The sequence below is a fragment of the Rhea americana genome, unplaced genomic scaffold (assembly GCF_003343005.1).
Source record: "Rhea americana isolate MKP2758 unplaced genomic scaffold, rheAme1 scaffold_22, whole genome shotgun sequence".
NCBI classification, from domain to species: domain Eukaryota; kingdom Metazoa; phylum Chordata; class Aves; order Rheiformes; family Rheidae; genus Rhea; species Rhea americana.
Window position 1 is genome coordinate 890,896 of NW_028186329.1, and position 20,447 is coordinate 911,342.

The window sequence follows — 20,447 nt, forward strand, 5'->3', positions numbered from 1 at the left end:
AAAAGAGTCYGGCCCCATCCTCTTGACACCCTCCCTTCAGATATTTGTAGACATTGATAAGTTAAACTGATCTCAGTTTAACAATGAACAGCTGTAAATAAATGAAATATCTTCAAGGCTTTTTTTTCTGCAACTTACATTTCTTGTCTATCACATTGGTAAGTGAGGATTGATCTTAGATTAATCTATTAACAATTAAAGCTGAATCAGTTCTGAATTGTTAATTCTGCTTGTCTGAAAACTTATTTTAGCAACACAATTATTTTTTCTTCAATGAGCTTGTAGAATTCTGATCTGAAAGCATTAAGGAGAAAAAAGTAGGAAATGTAAGCTGAACCCATTGAATTAAATATTACAAGTGTAGTATACTCAAAAGTCAGGATACTAAATTAGAGCAATTATTGAATTCTAAGYATACTGTAATGTAAGTGGATGTGGTTTATGATGGAGAACTGCTTCTGAATACAAAGTCAGCTTCCTGAAAATGTGTTATCAGTTTCACTAAATTATTGATGACTTCCAAATTTGTGCATGACTGAATAACAAAAGATTTAAAAGAGAGAATAATATATTTTTTCAATGCAGGCTATGTATTTGTTGTTAGGGTTGGTACTGCTAACTCCAGTCTCCATTAAATTCACCCCTGAATCTCCACTAAATTCACCCCGATCTCCATTAAAAGCAAACTAGTTATGTCCCATGTCTCAGTGAGCTTTGCCACTGCTGCAGAAATAGTTCTAAAAGCTTGTGATTAGAGTAATGGATGCAGGAGTTTACATGACCAAAGTATGATATAAGAAATGTCTGAATACATTTTTATTTACTGTAAATCTCTCTCTCTATGCAAGTTCATGTTATTTTACATATATTTGTCTGAATTATGCTCAGTGCTGCAGTCTTGTTACCAGAGATGTCAGTAATTGCAGTGTGTAGGAAATACATATTTTTAATTGTGACTTTTTACTGTTATATCAATAATCARTAGACTATATATCTCATTACATTAATATATGCAGTATGTAGGAAATATATTTTTAATTACAGCTTTTTGTTGTTGCATAAATAATAGAATGATTATATTAAATATGGTTATATGGAATATAGTTATATTAATATTTCTCACATTAATGATAGACCTTGAAGTTCTGTTATCTTCTTTTAGAGTACCACATTTCTTTCTTCATCTACTGCTTGAGTTTGTGATAAATAAGACAGATTTTATTTGCCACTGAGAATTTCCAGCACCAGTTATCTTTGCCACTGGTTACTCTTACTGTTAAATATTAAATTATCTATCTATCATCTATTAATAAAACTGCAAAGCAAAGTTGTTTAACTATGGTCATTTTGAGACTGACATTAATAATGAATAGTTCCCATAGGTCAGTTTAGTATAAAACATTAGATTTTGGTGTTTTTCAGTTTGGAATGACAAACTAAAGTTTCTACATATAAAACAAATATGAAGAAAAAAAGGTTTCTCTTTCTGTGATTGACTTTTCTTTCTAAAAGGCAATTACAATGTTTCATCTTATTTAACTGAAATCTCCATTAGGTTTCATGTTATATCTAGTTAATATACAGGTGACAAATTATCTGAATGGCATTAGACATAATCCATTTGATCAGCCAAAGATAGCCCTTTATACTAATGTTTTAAAGTGTCTATTAAATGAAGGGTTTTAATGAGGTTGATATTTTCACTTTACAATAAACTTTCCCTACTGTTGATTGTGTCTGAATGTCATTCTTTGTGTTCCCAATAAAATGGGGAAAACATCCCAATTATTTGCGACCGCTGAGATTTCAGTATGTCACTTTTCCTAGAATTATTACCATGAAGTGATAAATTGTTTAGACGTACTATTGCAGAATTATTCTGTAGACTTATTTTTAAAAAAATCCAGGTCCATATTGACAATAAGGTATTGTAATAAGAATCTGTGGTGGTAGAATACACCAATAACTGGGTAATGTAAGGGATGCTGAAAAGCATGCTAGCACGCACGCACTTTGAGTTCATACCCTTCATTCTTCAGTTAGCTACTAGAAGGTGGATTTACCATTAGAAGGTAACTAACTTCTTGGTTCTAATCAAGTGTGACTCTTTGTTTTGTATTTTTAAAGAAGTATAAATATTTCATGTATTCATATAAAACTTATATGTGACTTGAAATGTTAACTGAACTCTGTGGATTTGGTGCTTGTGCAGGAAACAAATACAGCACAACAAATACAAAATCCCTTGTCTGTGGGTGACAGCAGAGCAAGGTTTCCATTCAGACTGCTCCTATCAGCCAACCCCAACTGTTATCTGGTAGGGATTTCCTTATATTTAAGACGCTGTCACAACCATTAGTGTTTCTTGGCCTCTGTGCTGTGTCTGTTAATCAATGAAAGCATAATATATTGTTTGTAATGGGGGAAGTGGAAACAACACTTACTAAAATTATACTGAATGGAGGTAATAATCCCTTAGCTGGGAACACTCTCTTGTCTGTTTTTTAAAGGTCTRCATAGAAATGAATGACCTTCCAGAGGTAATCTCTGCAGGTGGAGGTAGCTACATTTTTACACTAACAAGAAAAATGCTTGCTTTCTTGTGAAAGCTCATACTACTAACCCTGCTTTTGATCTTTTTAGAGGCATTCGCAGCTTGGGTTTTCTGTTAGTTCATGGGCAAACTGCCAAACCAAAGTTTATCTAATGTAATACACTGTGATTAATACTTCATTTTTTGTGTTAAAGATAACTCTCCTTAATCAAAATGAAAATAATAAAATTGAATTAATAACACAAGTATTAACATAATGTTCACTTGTAAATTAATACTAATTTTAAAAGAATTATATCTGTGTAATCCATGTCCTTTTACTAACTGAATGGAGAGAATTCCTCATTCAAGGAGTTCAATACCCAAATGATATAATATGACTCAGAATCATTAAGACATAACCCAGCAGAGGGAGCTATAAGAGTTTTTCAGATGGGAAGTGCTCTCCAGGTTATCTGCCCACTCATTTGTGGGAACAAGCTAAGCTGAGCATGGAGCTGGGTTCCTGGGCAGACTGAATGGACAGATGATTTATTGTGGCTTTTGATGGGATGTCCAAGAGGCAGGATATGAGAAATCTATGCTAATGAGCATACATTGTATACAAATAAAGCAAAATTTAATGAACTACAACTTCACCTCACGCTGGTGATTAAAACATCTGCTTGCTGTTCTGCCCAAATCAAGTCAATGGCCAAGTGCTGTTCTACTTGGTGGGAGAGACAGGATCTTCAGATGATTCTTATTTCTCGCTTCTTCAAGAAGAGAGAATGCTGCTGTCTTCTGTAGCTTTAAGACTATATGTTACCTGTGCATGTGTCGTCATTAGCTTCTGTGTGTACGTGACCAATGTGTGACAGGTCTTATTGAAATATAAAGATTTGACAAGACAATACAGTTGCCATAGTTTCAGGTTACCCTGTCCTGATTTCACAGCAAAGCTTACTGGGCCAACAAATGTTTCATTTCAGTAAGCTAGTAATAGCTCCTTTAAAATCCTACAGAATAGCAGACAAGTTGCCTGTAGGTGCACCTATAAGCAAAAAGCAAGACTTAGGAGTTTTGGTTGGAGTGGTGAGGAAGTCTGTTCTGGCCTATGCTAAAGCCTGTGTTAGCCTAAGAAGGCCTATGGGAAGGCTTTAGGAGTCTTACAGCTAGTTTCAGTGGTGTTCATAACCACAGTATCAGAACTAAAATAATTGGTTTTTCAGGTTTGCAAGTCTCATGCTATGGAATTCACAGATTTGAAAATACAACTTGTTATACTACCAGGTTGGTAACACAATGCCTGATGCGATGTTCMAAATAATAGGAAATTTTAGAAGAAAATGAACCATTTTAGGAGAAAAATTCTACAAGAAAATAAACGTAAAAAACTTGCAAGTTCTGCTACCTTCTGATAGTTCAGAACTTCTCTTTCTGACATTTCTTACCTATACATTCCATTTTCCCTACAATTTCAGATTTTACTACATAATTGGCTAACACGTGAACAAGAAAATGCAATTTGCAAMACTCTGTATCAGGAAGTATGATATTATTTGTTCTTGCTACAGCATAGCTAGAACAAATATTTCAGTAGCAAGCTGGTACTTCTGGTCTTACATATTTGAGCGCTTAGCAGTTCTTGGAAATCTCAGAGAATAGTCTCGTCTTTCTGCCATGCTGAGCTTGTGTTAGGATGCCGAGGTTCAGCAGAGGGTCCAAAAGAATGACACGTAGTGTATGTTCAAAAAAACTGTATGATACTGTAGTACAACTGCCTATGATGCATGTATGTGTGATCTGCTCTTCTAGAAGAGTTTTTCATTTTATAGTAGCACAATGGCTAATCTTAATGCGTGCAAGAACGAATCAAATATAAGTCCTTGCATTAGAAAACCTAATGTTCTATGGATTTAACACAGTGGTGAGGAGTAGAGTTAAGTATCAACATTTGTTACAGGAAGGGTAATAATTATAGTAAGAGATAAGAAGAAATTATATTGCCAACAATTCATGAAAAAATTCAGAGGAGATTTAATTTTTTTTCTTGTTTTAAGATAAGTTTATTATGCCTTTTTTTTTTGTTTTGCCTTTGCAGAGTTGAGTCGGTATATCTTTTTCTCATGAGATCTTCCTGATACAGAAGATTCACTCTAAAAAAATGAGTAAGCTTTGCTAAAAATAAGGTAAAAGGGATTGAAAGAAGTATCACCAAGTTTTCATAGGCTTCTTCATTCTGTTTAACATGTTGTAGCATTGTGCGTGTTTGATATGATACTGTGTTAGGGTTCCTCTTGTTAAATGCAATACCACTTCCTTCTTTATAAATATTAGGAATTAAAAAGTACTGTTCAGGCAATTTCATCAGAGTAGCACCTTTTAGAGTAATAAATCCATTCACTGCATGAGAGCAGGAGGCTCTCCTTAATTAAAAAAAAGAAAAAGAAAAAAATGAGAGTACTGGCCATTGAAACTAATATAAAAATAACATGCAACTAATGTTTGAGAAAGCTATTGTGGTGATCAGTAAAATCATAAAGCTTTCCTACATGGTATAAATAATACTCTTTACTTTCATGGCCCTATTACAGTGGAGAGTAGTGGAATAAATGTAATTATTTTTTATGGTGTATGTCAAAAGTTTAGTGACATCTACTATTTAGATAAATAACAAACCTGAAGTTCACAGAATGTGAATTTCAGTTGTGTTCAACAAGAACAATAAAAACATGTACTCTGCAATTATTGTCATAGACACAAGTATACTTTATCCAAAGGCTACAGAAGAGAAAATGTTGAATTTCTCACATGTGTAAAACACATTAAGTATGCCAGTCTCATCTGGAGTATTTAGGTAYTTCTACCTCAGATCTTCATTTTAATTCCGCAGGATTTAATTTTAGCAGTTCCTTGTACTCTTAGCTGTCATCACTTTCAACAGGAATTTTAGCTTCTCTGTGTTTACATTTATTTATTTTTTTTAAGAGGTAGAACATGAAGTTACATTATGTTATTAGAACTGTTCTTCTAGATTTTGCTAGTTTGCATAGACTGGTTTATTTGAGTAAGAAAAGACAAAAATTAAAATTATTATGAAATTCCCCTARTTTCTCCTAGAGAGAAAAATGTACCCTAATACTGAACAATTTAAACATACACATACTCTTTCAGGAATATCTCCTTTATCCACTTTCTCATCTAAGGCACTCCTATTTCTTAAACAGTACTTTTGAACAGATGTAAAAGTCTGGAGAACACTGTAGCTTTAATAACAATAATTGGAAGGAAATGGCGAGCTGTGAATCTAAAATCATTAAAAAGGGAAACCATTATTCAACCGAGGGTCCTAACCTCCCACTGAAACTGAATACTAAGTGAAAAGCTTAGACTTTTTACAGCCAGATGAACTTCCGTTCCATGAAAGAGAAGTGAATTAATTTGCTTCTAACAAACACTGGTTATCTGATCGTATTTAAAATAAAATAGCAGTTTGCTTGTCATCTTTGTAGCAAGAATTTTACTATTAAATTGTACTGAAAAAAATGAACTGATTCTGTATACTAAAGTCTAATTGCAGGGCACAGCGAAGTTGGTGTTGCGTKTGTCCATAAGTGCATTAAATGCAACTTGCCATGCAGAAATCACCAAAAATTCAGTTGTCACTAAAGTCAACTGGAAAAGAAATAGGGCTTTAGATTGTAAGAATTGCTTTTGCTGTACATCAGATACATGTTATTACAAGTTGTTATAGTCATTGCCATGAAGTAACAGTGATAGTTCTTATTTTTACTTGTTTACTGTATTTTGGAGTTCAAAGTTTCAAATTAAATCCGTTGGGGAAAGTGGAGAGGCTCTCACGTATATACTGTCAGATACCAATGCTTCACAGGCAGGAATGTAAGAATATACCATTCTGACTGATGATACCACTGGTGGGTTTTTCACAGCTTTTAAACCTTGTCTTTGATCACAATAGGAAAAAGAACGATGGACTGCCGGGTTTTCATTTTTACAGTGGGTAATAGAGACATTCATGTCGAAGACCAATGGCCAATTACATCATAGGACAGGACAAAAACATAGGTAGTTGGACTGGTAGGGGGGAAGGAGAAGAAGGACATTCAACACTTACAGACCAGGTAGGTCACCTTAGAAATGACACATCCAGAATTATCTGAGCATAGAACATTGGCCAAAAGGTAAGTATAAACATCAGTATTTTTGAAGCAAAACCAAAGCATGCTGTAACTTGGATGTAAAATCTTTCCAGCCTTTTTCTCACAATAGAAAATTCTAGTCAATGTTGCTAGAAAAGGAAATACATATTGCAGTGAAATATAATGTAGTTTAGTATTTTAATGGCTTCCTGATAGTCATTCTTGACCATCCATAGAGGAGTGTGCTCTAGTTGTTTCAGACAGGAAACTACCTCAATTTTAGTTGAAAATTCTTAGGCTGTGTGTTGGTGCAAAGGAATAATAAACTTCCATTTTGCTTTTTTGAGGAAAATAAGTATATTTCCCTCTTCTAATTTTACATGTGTGCACACATGCATGCATACACACACGTATTTTTATATGCATACTAGATTTTAGCTGTTTTGTGGATTTGACAAAAATTTCTCCACTAYTTTTTAGAGAATACCAATGACTGTATACCTTACTGTAGTGTAGATGTTCCCTGTGCTAGTGGTGGTGTTTCAGAAGTACCTCATAGCTTTGCATTGCTGTAGTTTTATCACTGATGTGTTCATTTGGTTTAAGTGTGTGGCTGTGTGAAAAATAGGAAGAGAAAGGAAGAATGTAAAGAGGGTTTTAGTCTGCCTTCGTGAAAAGTTTGAATTCATTCAGCTGAAAAACATTAGGAATTACTGTTTTAAAGCGTGTATTATTTCTGGATAATCATAGATGGTATATAGTTCTACATATCAAATAACTAAGGAAATAATWCATTTTTTCAACTTACTGTTCATCTTAGAGCATCAAGACATTTTTCTCATAAAGCAGACAGAAACTTAGGTAAGGTTATGTACATTTAGCTCAGTTCAAAGGTAGATGCAGATCCAACAGATACTGTTCACAAGAAGATTCTGACCAAATCTGACCAAATGCATCCATCAGAAATTAAATTCAGTTGGATCATACATCCTAAAGGAGTCATAGTTCTTTGATATAATAAAATAAAACAAAACAAACAATAAGCTCAGGACTTTTTTTTTCCCACTTTTCTCATTTCATTGTAGTTTTCAGCCTCCTTCTGTCTTCTCTGGCAGAATTACAGTGTGAGGACATATTTATGAAACATTTTTATATCACTGTGAGTAGTGATTGAAAGAAAGACTTGCTCTTTGTCAAAAGATATTTCAAAATCCTCTATGCAAGGCTTCAGCCAGTGAACAAAACCTTACAGGCCTGTTAACTGACTTAGAAGATGATTGAGAGAGATCATGAAGGTACACGAAGCTGCAAGATTTACTGAATCAATGTTACAGGATTTTACTGTTCACAGATTCAAGCTGAGTCATTCATGCCTGACAGAGCAGGATCAGAAACCTTTATATGACAAAGCAGAATGTAAGATACTTCATCAAATTGCATGGGTTCTGGGAAGTACAAATAAGCCAGTGGAATAAGGACTGAGCCTCAGTTTTGAGAAACTACTATGTAGAGATTAAGATGGCAGATTAAGTAAAGCTACTTGATTAGAAAGGCTTACTGCTTTTGGAGTAACTTCTGGACACGATCTTGGAGATCGGTATGCTGAGTAAACTTACAAATGCTTAAACTGGGAGTTTTTAAACTTTCCTGCTATGACTGTCACTTCTTAATAGTTGAGTTAGTGGGCTACAAACATCTCCATTCCCGTTTAGTAATGAGTGAAATGACTGTCCTTCATATCTTAGCTATCCCAGAGCTTCATGACTCCTCTTTCCCTGGCAGGAAGCCCACCCTTCCTTGCCACTGCTGCTTGTGCAGCTCGCCCTCTCCCACACCAGCCTGCTTCTCCTTGAGAGGGCCTGGATGGAACCAGCAACGCCGACTCCCTCCTCATTTTCTCTTACTGGGACCAMCTCTGCTCCCATTTGTATTTCTAGTAGTCTTTATAGTGGCTAAAGTAACTGCTTACATGAAAAACTRGTAGCAGCTAAGGGTTTCATATCTTCCTAGCTTGAAAAAATCAGGGATTATGCTGTGCCTAAACAGAAATTCTGAGTTTTACGAACAAAGATGGCAAAACTGACATGACAGGATCTCTCATGCTGCTATTTTCTGATTTTGACTGAATTTGAGTGTGAAATAGTATTACTGTGATTACAGACATACTTTTATTGGTTATTTATTAATGTATTTTAATTTTCTACTGTTTAACTTCTCAGTGTTTATATTTCTTTAAAACAGCTGGACTTGCAGTAAATTGAAATTAACCATTCATATGTTTGTAAGTAAAAAACTGGCTTTCCTACCACAAGACAGCACTGTAAGCTTCAAAGGGAGTCAGACAGAGAGCTCTCAGAAAAATTTAAAAGTGATAGAAGTTTCTTCTATGTAAAATATAAGGACATACTTTTTGTCATTAAATATATGATTGTTCTTTTTTTAACCAGGAATTAGTCATTGTCTTAAAGTGCTTCAGCTTGCTTTTGGGGAGTCTTTAATACGAACTGATTTAGTGCTAGGTAATTTTTTAGATTTGACAGTGAGCCAGCATTTTTCTAAGATTAAAGATTTAATCCAGTCTTTAAATCCATATAGTTCACCTCTACTGGTGCTATGACCCCTTGCAGAAGATGTTGTCTAAACTTGGAACTGGAAGGTGGGGCAGTTGCGGGGCACAACGATGTAACTCAGAAATGAGGAGGCGCAGAAATGATGATGGCAGGGCACTGATGTCCTGCCGCTGTCTGCGTGGCACAGGGGCAAGGATGAAATGATGCTTGCTAGAGAAGCCTGCACTGAAGGAAGCCTAAGTTTGTATCATATCTGTGCTTCAACAAATTCAGGACCATGTCTGGCACAGGAGACCAGACTATATCTAAGCATAAGTAAACCCCTCTTACTGCATATAGTGGAAATCTGAGGAGCCTTAGCACCAGCTACTTCAGTCTGTTTATCTGTTTCTCATGCACTGAATTATTTGCTATAGAGACATAACATATTGGAAACATATTGGAATACAGATTCAATTCAGCTGTTACTAGTTGCAGCTACTGACATATATTTTTTTTCTAAAAAAAAAAAGAAGAATATACGCAAATACTGTTCAATTATTTCCTCTAAGAGTCTGGGTTACATATACAGAACTTTCATTTCACTGATCAATTRTATACTTCCTTTATATTCCCATTCACGTATTCACGACAAAATCATTTCATATCTAACATACTGTACTATTCATATCCTCTTTTACAAAGACAGCATAAAGAGTTGCAGTTGGTATTCATGCTCTAGAAATAAACAGATGAAAGAAAAATTTTATCAGTCTGCAAGGTAGCACTGACACATGCTGAGCAGAATACTACATGCAGCTCTAGATACTGATGTTAAAGTGGGAAATAAACTGGTAATTCAGAAAAAAGCAAAAATGTAGGCAAAATTCATATTCATAGAAAGCTGAATGATAAAAATGCAAAGGAGAAAACATACTTGTTTTCAGTGATCCAATAAATGTGACAAACTGCATTGTGATTAAGAAAGGAAAAATTGTCTGATTATTGGGCAAGCTAATAGAAAAATTTTGAAAATGAATATCCTTTGTTTGTATTTGTATATATATTTGTATCTATATAAATGTCTGTGCGTATAAAGCTTACTTGAGCCAAATTATATAACACTGGCATTTAGATTTGAAGAGTCTCTTTCTCATGATACTAGTTGCTATGGTTGCTTCCCACAAATACTAACTATGTGCTATCAAAAGAATTTTGTATTTTTATTCTTTATTGGAAAAAAGGAATTTAGTTTGTCCTGTCACCAGGTAATTGCTGTGTTTTTGTAAATCCTCAAGCCTCACTTTTCTGTTTAGGGCTCACCTGTGTTATATCAATTCATTTCCAGTACAGGTTTGCAGAATGCTTTCCTCTGAAGAAATAATATCTGTTTTTAGTAAAACTTAGTTAAGTTGTAAGATGGTATAGTTAAATAATTGAACAAATTGAGTTTTAAAATAGTGGTTGAAATCCTGATTCCATTTAGTTAATTAACTTTAGTAGAGCAAGGATTTCAGGTTGTGGGTCATTCAGTAAACAGCTAGTTAAGCTACAACTATTGACTTTTAAACTGTATACAACGTACTTTTTCCTTTGTTATTAATATAGGAATATCTACCTCACACCTCCAACTTCATTAGCCATTTCATTATGTTCCAACCTCACCACTTTCATATTCTTGTTTTTAATGAGTTGGACACTATTTTCTACTTTGGGATTTGCTTTCATGATTTATATCCAACAACTACGTGTAAGCAGTCAGACTTAAATTTGATCTGCATTTCYAAGTGACACTTACAGAACTTTAGTCCCACAAAATCTATGTCTGAATTGCAATGATCAATTCCATGCATTTTACATGACAGCAGCCACAACTGCTGTTCACCCTTTTTCCCCCTTAATATTCCACATACTCAAGCTTAACCTTTTTTCAGAGAAAGGAGGTCCAGGACAGCAGGCAGACCTATTCACCAATAACATGTTTTAAAAAATGCAAACAAGCCTAGAGGGTAAAATTCAAAAGTAGAAACAAACAAAAGAAACTCATCTCCAAATCTCTTGAGACTGCATGGTTGCTGCATTTAGGAAAGGGTTCTGACATCAGTAGTACGTGGAAGCGATCTCCAGCCTTCCAGCTGAGGAAAAAAAAAAAAAAAGGAATTATAGTTTTTAAATACTGGGGAAGGAAAGATAATTAAAATATTACAAGAAGTACCATGGGAATGAGATCTTAGTCTTCCAAAAGTTGCCTGGGGGTGGGGGAAGGAGGGCTTGTCAGTTTGACAAATGCTTGGTTTCTGTAGTGAGATACATCTGTAAGAAAATGCAAGTACCTCCTGTAGGGTCAACTGAACTCTCTAATCAATTCATTACAAAGTAAAAGACCGATTTTATATGGAGAAAAAAATAAATAAATAAAAGTGAGTATACTGTCATTTTCTACCTTGTTACATGCAATAGTTCTGATTCCTACTAAACTGTTTAAAAAACTGAATTTAATGGCTCTTTTTACTGTGGTGAGATTCCATAARTAGCATGCATTTAATGGCAGCAAAGCTGCCAACATCAACTCAGTGTTTTGAGTGGAGAAAATGTATTTTGGGTAGAGATGCAGTGGATACAGACTTTGGTGCAAATAATACAGGCAATGTTGCAGTAATAAAAAATTCTGACTTTGTAGGTGCCTGCTTATACTCACTGGCAACATCTGTAAGTACTTTTTTGTATACATGAGCACTTTGTTTCACCAGTTGCCTCCGACGTTGTGTTATTTTTGCCTGTTGTTAAGCTTATTGTAAAGATTTGCAAGAACTGTAACTCTCTAGTTGTCATTTAATTAGCAGTTAGCAGTTATCTGATATAATTTTACAGTGCAGTACCAAAATGTCATCTTAAATTTGCCTATGCCGATTTCTATACACTCTAAGCTGAAATAAATGTATAGTGAAAATAAATCTATAGGATTATTTTGCTGTATGTTGCTGGCAGCTTATATTCTAAGTGGTAAAATTTACACTTCAGATTTCTATGAGATGCAGAGTGTGCATGCATGTGACTAGTTGAAAAGTCAGCTTTTCATACAGACTAAAATGAACAAATATGCTGATTTCAAAACAACATGGTTCTAAGGATTATTCCTACTTTTTTGTTATTTAATAACAAATAGTAATAGTACAATTACAATAAGTTATTTTTTTGTTATTACTGTGTTCATATAGTCAAGGGTGCAGGATCATTAAAATGCTCATTTTAAATTCATAAAACATTGTATTAGCTTATTCAGTCCTTCTCTTTGAAACTGAGCATTGTTCTTTATACCTATTTAACTGGTTTTATGTTTTTTAAGTAAGTAGATTAAGAAAACAGAATTTCTCTATTTCCCTAGGCAGCTTTCTCCCAATCTAGTAGATAATCAGCTTTTATTTTCCTATGCTCAATTTCATTCCATTACTTCTATTTATACACAGTCTCATCAGGTCCATAATTATTTTGTTCCTCTTTTGGATTCCTTTTCTTTCAACACAATTACTGTGAAGTATTTGCATTTTACTGAATATCTGTATTTTGGTTTAATTTTTCACAACTTATTCATTTCTGTTTTACAGTTTAAATCTAATTTTGTTATTTCCAACAGACATTTCTCTCTTCATTTTTCATTCATTTTTTCATTATTTTTATTTAATTTTTGCCCTTATTGGTGTTTGCAGCAGTTCCTAATTTCATATCATCTGGAGATTTAATTAAAATTGCTGTTTAACATTTCCTCCAGATCATTAGTAAAGCTGCTAAATGAAAACAGGCACCTTACACTTCAGTACATTATCATTTATTAAAATGCTTACTCTGGTCTTTCAGGCAATTTTCAAAATAKATGACAGTCCAAATAATGATGCTCTTTCTTTATGCAGGAAGATTTTAGGAGTTTAGCAAATACTTAGCTAAACCTTGGGTTATCTGTTGCATTATCTTTGCCCACAGCAAGTGCTGATAGATGTAAACTTTAAAATATCAGTGAGGATCCTGTGTATCTATAGTGCAGTTTKGGAACATTATTTGTGTGGAAATACTTAATAATGTTAGCCAGGTACAGTAAATCCATAGCTTTATAATAGGTGTCTGATAGTTGATGTTATGTATAGTTCTGTGTAATTTACTAGCCTCATGAAAATTTTTAAATATTCCCGATCAGCTAACTGTATATCTTCCTTAATTATCCAGGACAATTAGCAGACTATTTCTYATTTTCATTTCTACTCAGCTTTATTTCAGATTCTTTTATGACAGTTGCAAAACATGAACTGTTACTGGAATAAAAAGTATTTTAACATGATAGTAATCACGTGTTGACAATCTATCTTTGACATGTAGGAGAGAGATGTTGCTAGGTACAAATTACAAAGTGGTTTTTGCTCTGATTAGYAAATTATGAATCAAATTTATATTATTGTGTATCATCGCTGCCAGCCCGATGTCCATAGTTAGCATATGTTACCTGTGCTATCCATTTAAATTCTTCCCTTACTAAAAAAAGAAAGACCAACATTGTAATAATTGCTTTAAACCATAGTTCATTCTTCTCTATTAGTGTCCTTTATATCTGTCTCTTAAAAATTCAGGAGACATTTCCTTTTATTCCAGCTGCAAAGCTTACTTACAATATTAACCCTTTTGTCTAGTGCTATTTAATTCTACTGTTTCTCTGCCTTTTCCTTTCCTAAGTTCTAATCAACCTAATTTATTTGGTTTCTTTCTTATTCCTTGTGTATTAGTTTCACAAACATGTAGTCTGTTGTACCTTAATTACGCTGGATTCTTCATGTCTTTGTACCCTGATGATTAGCTATTGTTTTTCTAACTGCATTAAACTGTGTATTGGAATCTAACGCCTTTATAATACTATATCATCTCTTAGTATATGGACATTAGTCTAGATTCATCTGTTACTCGTGAAATCTTAATACATATCTCTCTACTGGTAGGAGCATAAATAGATTCAACTCTTATAAAGGCGTTCAGAGTTCAATGTTCACCAACATTATTGGTGTTAGCTGTTGAAAGAACAGCACTGGCTAAACTTGTTTGCTGTCTGAGCTGATCTGAATAGCTTTGGTAGGCTCTAGCTGTACATAATTCTAACGTGGAAAGAGAGTCAAAGTTTTAAATATTTCCTTTTTCACTGAAACCTGTGTTCTATGTTTTAAATTTTGGTTTACTATCATGAAAAGAGAAGAGAAGACAAAATAATAGTAATGGTATTATAATAATGCTCTTGAATTAGTTGGTTGCTTGGGCACTTGCAGTGTTTTTTTGTCTGTTTCTCATGCTCCGCTTTCATAATTAGCGTTAAACTGATTTTTTAAACTATTAATGCATAATAATATGTACACTGGAATATGGCTTTGTTTAACAAAAATGAAAAATTCATTCTCTAGAAAACTTAATCATCACAAGGTCAGTGCTAAAAATTCATCCGCTTTAGACATTTTCTTTAAATTCAGCACGCAAAGCTTTTCTATTGCTGATGTATAATGACCAAGTAAATATCTTTTTATTATCATCTTTGAGGTGGTCTGCCTTTTCAGATTTCATCAAGCTTGCAAACAATTTAAAACCAGTATTTAATGCTCCTGCACAGAGACATCAGTGATATTCTGACAGTATGCTACAGAACAGAATAAGCAAACGATTTGGAAATTAATTAGAGATTACATTTATCTGTGAAACTGAGAAGCTTTCCTTGTATTAAAGGGCAAGGACTGTAGCAAGTTCCAGGTCATCACACAGACTGAATAACGCCCTGATGTGTTAGTACAAACAAACTAGTGCTCTAATATTATTTTTCTTGTTAGTTGCTTCTGTAAATAATAAAGCACATGTGGCATCTTTTCCATGAAAATGGAATTTGCCTTACCATCAGTAAGGCAACCTTACCTGTATTACTGATTTCAGAAATCAAAAACTAGGGATTTCTGTGATTGATTGTGAATTACGTTTGCTTTTCTTGAGCACAAAATATCAGCTTATGTTTTGATCAAATTCCATCTTGGATAATCACTTTTTGAATATTTAATTTCCCATATAATTTTGATTTCTAGTGAATATTTTAAAAACATGGTTAGCGTAAATTTATCCATTTTCATGCCTGTTATGTCCTGTAGTGTTTCTGTCAAGCAGTGCAAGAGCATAGGAATGGCTGCATTTCATTTCGATAATGTTTATCTATAGATGGTTTGATATAGGAAGTATTGAAATCCAAGCAGGGAATCCAGCATTGGTATTATTCCTGTATGTGCTATGCTTTGGGGGATCTCTGGGAGATGCTTTCTACTTTCTAGTTGTCCTAATATTKTTGGATTGCTATAATGTTACTTACACAGGGCTATTCAGACCCACAACTTTCCCAAGGTCCACCATCCTCCTCCTCATTAGTAATGATCAGGATGTGGTCAAAGTAAATTGTAATTTTCACTAAGACTGTGACTAAATTTTTTTTCTAATGTTTTTGCTAGAGTTGGACTCTCATGGTATAAACTGTTATTTTATCAGAACTRAGGAAACTGGATAGTTTATTGTACAGTTGAATGAACTTAATTTGTAAAGTGATTTTTCATGGATATAAAATGTCAATTATATGGTTTGAATGAAGTCACAAATAAGTTGTGGAACTTATCTACTGGCTAGAGTAGATAAGTATTTATTACTTATTTTACAGTTGAGAAAAACARMCAGCATCAAAAAATATGGACAGCAAGAGATCATCAAGAAATTGCTACTGCAGCTAGCTTGAGTGGTCKCTGCTGTCCTAGCACTAGTCATCTGTGAAAATGAAGATGGATGAGTTGTTATATGAGAAACTTAGAAAAATGATTAGCATTACAGTTAATATTTTTCCATTAGTATTCATTATGTCATAAGTAGGTACAATAATAAGAAGAAATAAAGTGTAGAAGAGAAGGCCAATGTAGAGCATTTGGAATTATGTGCTTCTGATTCTCTAGTTTTCAGATCTGTTACTAGATACTATCATCTGATATAGTCTTCACACCGAGGAAAAAGTAGTAGCATGTGCATAGCAAGGAACTTTTGAAATACATCTRTTTTGGTTTAATTAGCCAACCAGCACTGGAAGTTACCTGAAGTGGTTGAAAGAATGGGCGTATCTGTAGACCACAAAAAACAACAGTTTCACATGTAGACTTATCACCCTTTCTTCTTTAATCAGCTAATGGAGAGTTTTGAATTAAATGTGCAAAGAAGGTATACCGATCTTGTTCACTAATTACTTGTTTTTATCAGCTGAGGATGTTTTAACTACCTGATCCAGGGAAGAGGCTAATTTCTTCAGTGAGGCAGTTGTCTGTCCTGTGGGTTTTGTAATGTGGGGTTGTCTCTTTTTTTTGTTTGTTTGTTTTAATAAGTGGAATCCCATGGAAATGCTGGGTATTTGTTGCTGTTCAATTCTTTCCAGGSTGTTTAAGTCCTCACTGATGCACATGAATCTGGATGATAGCAATTCCTGCACACAGAAATTGCCTCCACTTCCACTTTAAATTGCTTTGGATTTTTAGCAAAAGWCATTAGAGCTATCTGCTGTAGTTTCAGCAGTCCAGCCTGTATTAGCAATATACAGTCTATGAGGTGTTTGTGCTTGACAGAAACTTTAGAATAGGGCTTAAAAGTGATATTTCTGCTTTACGTATTAGTTTTTCCACTTTGGTAGTTGGAGTAAGGGGCTTTTTCCTTTGTTTTTAATGTCCCTAGGAGATTTTATAACAGCTGCTGAGTGTAATTTGTGCCCACTCTGTATGGCTTTCATAATGTGATATAGTGAGTATTTCTGTTCTTGTTTAATAATGGTAATACTGATTTTATGGAATTACTGCAGTAAGTAGTAAATGCTGTATGAAAAGAAAAACAATGCCCTATACAGAGAGAGGCACCTAATTCMATGCAACTGTATCAGTGCTTATTTAGGATGTTTACTTTGGGGGAAGTTAAAGAGAAGGAAAACAAACTGAACGTATTTGTTTTAAAAGATCATCTAGAAAGTGTGATGAGTTATTACAAATATTTAGTAGGATAGTTATCATCTGTAATATTGACTCTTCAGAGTGGTTTTCTAATCATTAACCCTATATATTTACAGTTTCTTTTGTTTTTACTCACTGATGCAGAAAGATAAGATGTAAAGGTTTTTCTATAAGCCCCTTAATAGCATTATGCCAACATCACTTCTAGCCTTTCTGCTGCTTGACTATGCTGCACTGTAATAAAATATGCTTCTGCCTGAAGCCCATTTCAAGAGAGAGGAGAAGAGAGTAAGAAAGGACTATTTCTTCCCTTTGTGGAAAAGGGAAGAATATTTTTGTTTCTCGATGCATGCAATGGAACGGCCTCCACACCAAACCTGGCTGACAGGAGAGATTTAGAAGAGAGAGCAACTAAACGTCGTGAAATAGGCTGGTCATGCCAAAGGGATGAGATAGTGAATAGAATGGTATACAGATTTCAGGGAGTATACAGGGATACTCTGCTGCAAAATACCCTACCTCCTTTTATCAGCAGCAAGCAGAACATTATATAAATTAAAGATATTTTTAAATTAATTAGAATCCTGGAAACTGGAAGAAAATTAATGCTGTTATTTATGTAAAGCAATAGAGCTAATATTTTTGAGACCCTTTTGTCAGATGATAACTACAAGTTCTCTAATGAATCAGTCGCCAAAACGTATCTTCCACCATTTTTTCTTGTATCTAGACTTTAAAAGTATCAAGATCCTTTTAAAGAAAACATATCAATAGCATCAGCCTAATTTTACATCAGAAAACATGTCAGAGATGAGGAGAAATAGTGAAGAAACTGTTTGGCATATATAGAAAAATCTAAGCAACATGCTCAAAGTGAAAAAGAAGAGCATGAGGAAGACAAATACCAGTCTAACAGTATTTTTTTAAATGGTTTGAAGTATATAAATACAAATAGGGAAATCTGGACAATTCAACAAGAAATGCTAAAAATTAGAAACAGAGTTCAACACACAGTACAGTCTGGCACAACATCCAGACTGTATTGAGCAAAGTGATGAAAATGTTACTGAYTTAATACAGTTGGAGCATTTGTCCTGAATTCCTGAAACTCCTTGGTAACACATTTTACAGACATGAGTATAAGCAATAACAATTTGATTTTGCATTGCAGCTCTCACTTTTGCCAGACAATACAACATGTTAATGTCAAACTATGCACTTTAGTGTGTATTTAAACCATTTTACACATTTGCCTATTTCTTCAGCTGGAAACTGATTTCAGACTTATTTTTAAATGGTGCATCTTCACTACCTGTGAGAACAACTGCATTGATATTAATGCAGCATCAGGCCAAAGAGGCATAGATGTTCTCACTGCCTGACAAGTTCTTTGAGATTCCTATACTTACAAATTTAAAATCATTATAATAATTACCTGGAAAAAGAGGTTCTGTGTATATATGAAACAAGGTAGTGCAATATCAGTATGGATCAGTAGATCAAAGCAATTGTAGTTGAAGGGGCTTTAACATCACTATATATGGCTCAGGATTTTTTCTTTGAACTAAATCAAGTTCAATCCCCTGGTCTGAACATCCCCATCATGCATGGAGTTTGAAGCTGCTTGAAGGACCAGTCACTGGTTCAGACCTTTCTTTCTGCATTAGGTGTAGACACAAATTTGGTGCATGCCTTAGGCAGAGTTCTAGGTTAGTCTCCTCCCAAATGAAATCTGGTTTGCTTGCACCTAAACTGCTCTTCAAAACCAATGAATGTGCAGTAAATGGGAATGCTCAAGGCATTCACTTCAAAACCACATTACAGCTCCAATTCAAAACATTAAAGCTAATGCAGGTATTGTGGAATATTCACATACAGCAACTGATTTTTGCTATTTAAATTATCAATTTAGTTAAAAAAAAATACTTTGCCCATGAATTGCTACTGATGCTACTGATTTAATTCTGTTACCTAACACTTTTCTCTCCAAAAACCCTATTTTATTATTATTCAAAACTTACTTATGCTGTAGAGCAGCTGCATTGGTCCTTTTATCACATATTAGTACAGGTTGTCTCCTCATCTGAAAAGCATCTTTGAGGTGGAGGAAGGGGAAGGAAGGTTGTTGATTTTTCTGGGCTTCTCATCCATCACTAAGCCAAATATGTTTTCGTGCAATACTGAGTAGCTTTTTATTTTTGATGGAACCTATAGTGCTGGTAGTGATAAGATGGATCCAGATCTCTGGCTTCTCAGTGTCTTTCACAATTAGGGGAACCATGGTTCAAGCTGCTTCTTGGAATTGTCTCATTTGCATCAAATCTGATTTCTTAGTCTGCAGATTTATTTCTGTGACCTCAATGGGCAATGTAGCCACAGCAGATTCTTGCATCTACTTATTTCAGCATTGAAATGTGTATGTATTTGGTCTCTAGAAACCTTACCTATACTGTGACATACTCACTTTTACTGGTAAATTCAGCTATGATAGAAAAGATGGAGGGACCTACTTCAAATTTGCCTTCACATTTTAAATAACTTTTAGTAATTTTCAATCTGTAAAAATGTGCGTGTTTACTTCTTGTTTTAACTTAGAGACCTGGCTGCAAGGAACTGCTTAGTAGGTGAAAGCAACATTTTGAAAATAAGTGATTTTGGAATGTCTCGTCAAGAAGATGATGGAGTATACTCATCTTCAGGCTTAAAGCAGATTCCTATCAAGTGGACTGCTCCAGAAGCTCTGAACTACGGTAAGATTAGCATTTATCTTCTTGCCATAAAAACATACTGCATAAAATGTAGGAGAATTACACCATTGACAATATTTGAGCATATATTCTTCCTCCCTGTGCCCAACTCAGAACAACAAATTTTCAAAGTAGTTTAATATTTCAGCTTCATTTAAGTTATGTATAAAATACTATTTTTTCTTGAAACAGAACAAAGCAGCAACATCAAACCTGCTACTGACTTACTTAACAATAAAATAATACTTTAGTAATGCTGCTAGGTGAGAATCGAGACCTCTGTTGACCCATGGCTGACCTGTGTTCTTTAACATTAACATCAACATTAACAAAATACATGTCAAGTTCTGCATATTTATGGCAGTGATTATTCCAGCATTTTTTTTGAAAATAGAAAATTTGAAAATTCTAGAACACTCAATTAG

At 34.3% G+C, this 20,447-nt stretch overlaps 1 protein-coding gene across 3 annotated transcripts in view; it reads left to right on the top strand.

The window, feature by feature from the left end:
- Positions 1-20,447, top strand: part of FER (FER tyrosine kinase) — a 163,203-nt gene that overhangs the window by 135,616 nt on the left and 7,140 nt on the right. For all 3 annotated transcript variants that reach the window (XM_085305337.1, XM_085305339.1, XM_085305340.1), the window contains one exon: positions 19,871-20,025. In XM_085305337.1, coding sequence (XP_085161463.1) covers positions 19,871-20,025 — 155 coding nt within the window. The remainder of the gene's footprint in view (positions 1-19,870; positions 20,026-20,447) is intronic.